The following is a 2,358-nucleotide window of genomic DNA, read 5'->3' on the forward strand; positions in this document are numbered from 1 at the left end:
AAGAAGGTGCTCATCAAGCGCTTAGCACAAACTGGGCCCTGAGTGAATGAAGGTGTGGAAAAGTAGGGGGCATCTGTAATACTTTCAACATTAAAGATTTTTTTAAAAAAAAGAATGAATAAGAAATGAGTTTCATGACAAAAGTTCTAACTATAAAAGAATGAAAATTGTTAAGAAAAAATACCTGAATATGTATTTGATACATGATATAATTGATTCAAAGTATAAAGAAGAAAATTGCCAAGTTTATCTGACAATATAATTACATTGAAATCATTTAATATATTCTCTCAATAAAATAGACTATTTATTAGCATTCAACATCTTCAAAAACATTAATAAAAAAGTTCTATGAAACTATAGAAGTATTCATTAAAAAATGCATGTGCTTTTAAGTATATACAATCAAACATAACAACCCCATATTGAGGAAGTACATTCAATCCTTTGAGATTTTGCTTCCCAGCATTGACAGTTTGGCTCAAATAAACTCACAAAAATTCCCAATAGGTTTGAATGAGATAATGCTTCAGATAATGGCAGTTTTGCACCTTATTTTAGACATTACACTCAAAACAGAAGACGTGAGTTACCTGAAAGCCATTGGTGAGAGATTAGGGAGAGGGGAGAAAGCAAAGTGGATGAAAAGTAAAATGGTAGATACACACACTTTCACGTAGGTGGGTACAGGATAGTTAACAGTCGGCAATTAACATGACAACACTAACAATGAGAGGAAGTATGGTCTCCACCCAAGGGCATTAGTTGTGCCCTGAGGGACCTGGAAAAAGGGGAGTTACCCTGACATTGCAAAGGTCTGTTATCATAGATGCAAAAGACAACCGACAGGCTTAGTTAAGGTAAAGATGGACGTTGTCAGGGAAGATTCTAGCCTAGGACAGGACTACCTGGCATAAACTATAATTTAAAAGTTTTCGTTTTAGACCATCCTTTGTGGTTACTTTAGGTCTCTGAGTGTGCAAGGGAGCTTCAGGCAGCAGGCCTTCCCTGAGTTTGTCAGAGTAGCATGTGGCCCCTTTCCATCCACTCCACCTAAAGCCAGGGGAGGGGGGAGGGGAGAGTGCGAGGGGGGAAGGGAAGGGGAGGGTGATACAGGCAAAAGCGAACTAAAGTACATTTCCTTCTAGAGTAAAATATGTACCTAATTCATGAACACATCTCATAGTAATTAGACTGAGGAGAGTCCTTTCGACCAGGCCAGGACTTCCCGCCAGAACCCAGTGCTCTGGGATTCTTTCTCTTAAGGACAGAATGGCTGGCGGCGAGGAAGGGATGGTTGGAAAGTGTCAAGGCTGGGACTCAGCAAAGATTGCAATGGAGCCAGACTCGATTGAAGATGGTCCGGTCACATTTCATTGTCTGTGTTTCTAAACAAGGGTCAACAGTTTCATAAGTGGACTCCAACTCTTAGGTGACCCCCTCGAGGCATAAGACCCTCTCATTCCAGCATGGCCAGGCCTGCTGAGTCACCCTCAGGTTCTTGGAAATTCAATCCGAAATTTCCTGGGCCCAGTGTTCGCAAAGAGCTGAGCACAGCCAGCCCACACCCAGGAAAAGGGTCTATTTGAATGCAAATAGCCCAGGCGCGGTAAGGTTTGGCTGAGTTCAGGGTAGTCTGGCTGATCCTCCCGCCTATTGTCACTCAGACGCGAGGGGGCGGGGTCTAGGGGAAGTACCCAATCAAGGATGCCGCTGGGCCGGGTGGGTGGGGTGAGGCGCCGAGGGGCGTGTCCGTGCTTTCCGGCTCCAAGCCTTGCGGGGGTTGGCGAATCCTCTCGTCCTAAACAGTCCCCGGTGGCTCGGCCGCACCCCTTGTGCCATCTGCACCGGTCGTAGGGTTCGTAGGAAGGACTCAGGGAGACCCCGGACACCCCGAAATGGTGAGTGTGCGGGGGCCGGATCAGGAGACCCGGCCGAGGGGCTGGTGGAACCATGGGCGGCACGGCCTCCCCTCGGTCAAGTGCGGAGTCTTCGGACCCGAGCCCCCCGGGCGCGCCGCCAGGACCTCCGTCCCCTCCAGCTCGCGGCGCGGGGGCTGAGCCGGCAGCCCCGCCGGGCGTCCTGTCCCGCCCCCGCGCGGGCACTTAGACCCGCTCCGATCAGCTCTGCGCGCACAGCCCAGCATCCTTCCAGGTTGTGAGGTGACCACGTGGAGGGTCGTGGGGGCCGCAGTACTGGGCCTCCCGGAATTCCGACGTGGGCGGAGCTGTGGTCCGTGAGGTCCCCGGTCCCAACTTTCACCTCCGAGCACCTGTTTTCTCCGCCGTCTTCCAAATGTTTGCGAAGCAGAGTCTGAAACTCACGACCCTTGCCCACCCCCGACCCCCCAGCCGCCGC

At 50.0% G+C, this 2,358-nt stretch overlaps 1 protein-coding gene across 1 annotated transcript in view; it reads left to right on the plus strand.

Annotated features, from left to right (window-relative positions):
- The first annotated feature begins 1,885 nt into the window (after window positions 1–1,885).
- Window positions 1,886–2,358, plus strand: part of LOC102431730 (zinc finger protein 14-like) — an 11,294-nt gene continuing 10,821 nt past the window's right edge. The window contains 1 exon segment of the mRNA XM_014445533.2: window positions 1,886–1,901. Within this exon segment, the coding sequence (XP_014301019.2) occupies window positions 1,899–1,901 (3 nt within the window). The 5' untranslated portion in view covers window positions 1,886–1,898.

The sequence above is a fragment of the Myotis lucifugus genome, unplaced genomic scaffold (assembly GCF_000147115.1).
Source record: "Myotis lucifugus unplaced genomic scaffold, Myoluc2.0 scaffold_462, whole genome shotgun sequence".
NCBI classification, from domain to species: domain Eukaryota; kingdom Metazoa; phylum Chordata; class Mammalia; order Chiroptera; family Vespertilionidae; genus Myotis; species Myotis lucifugus.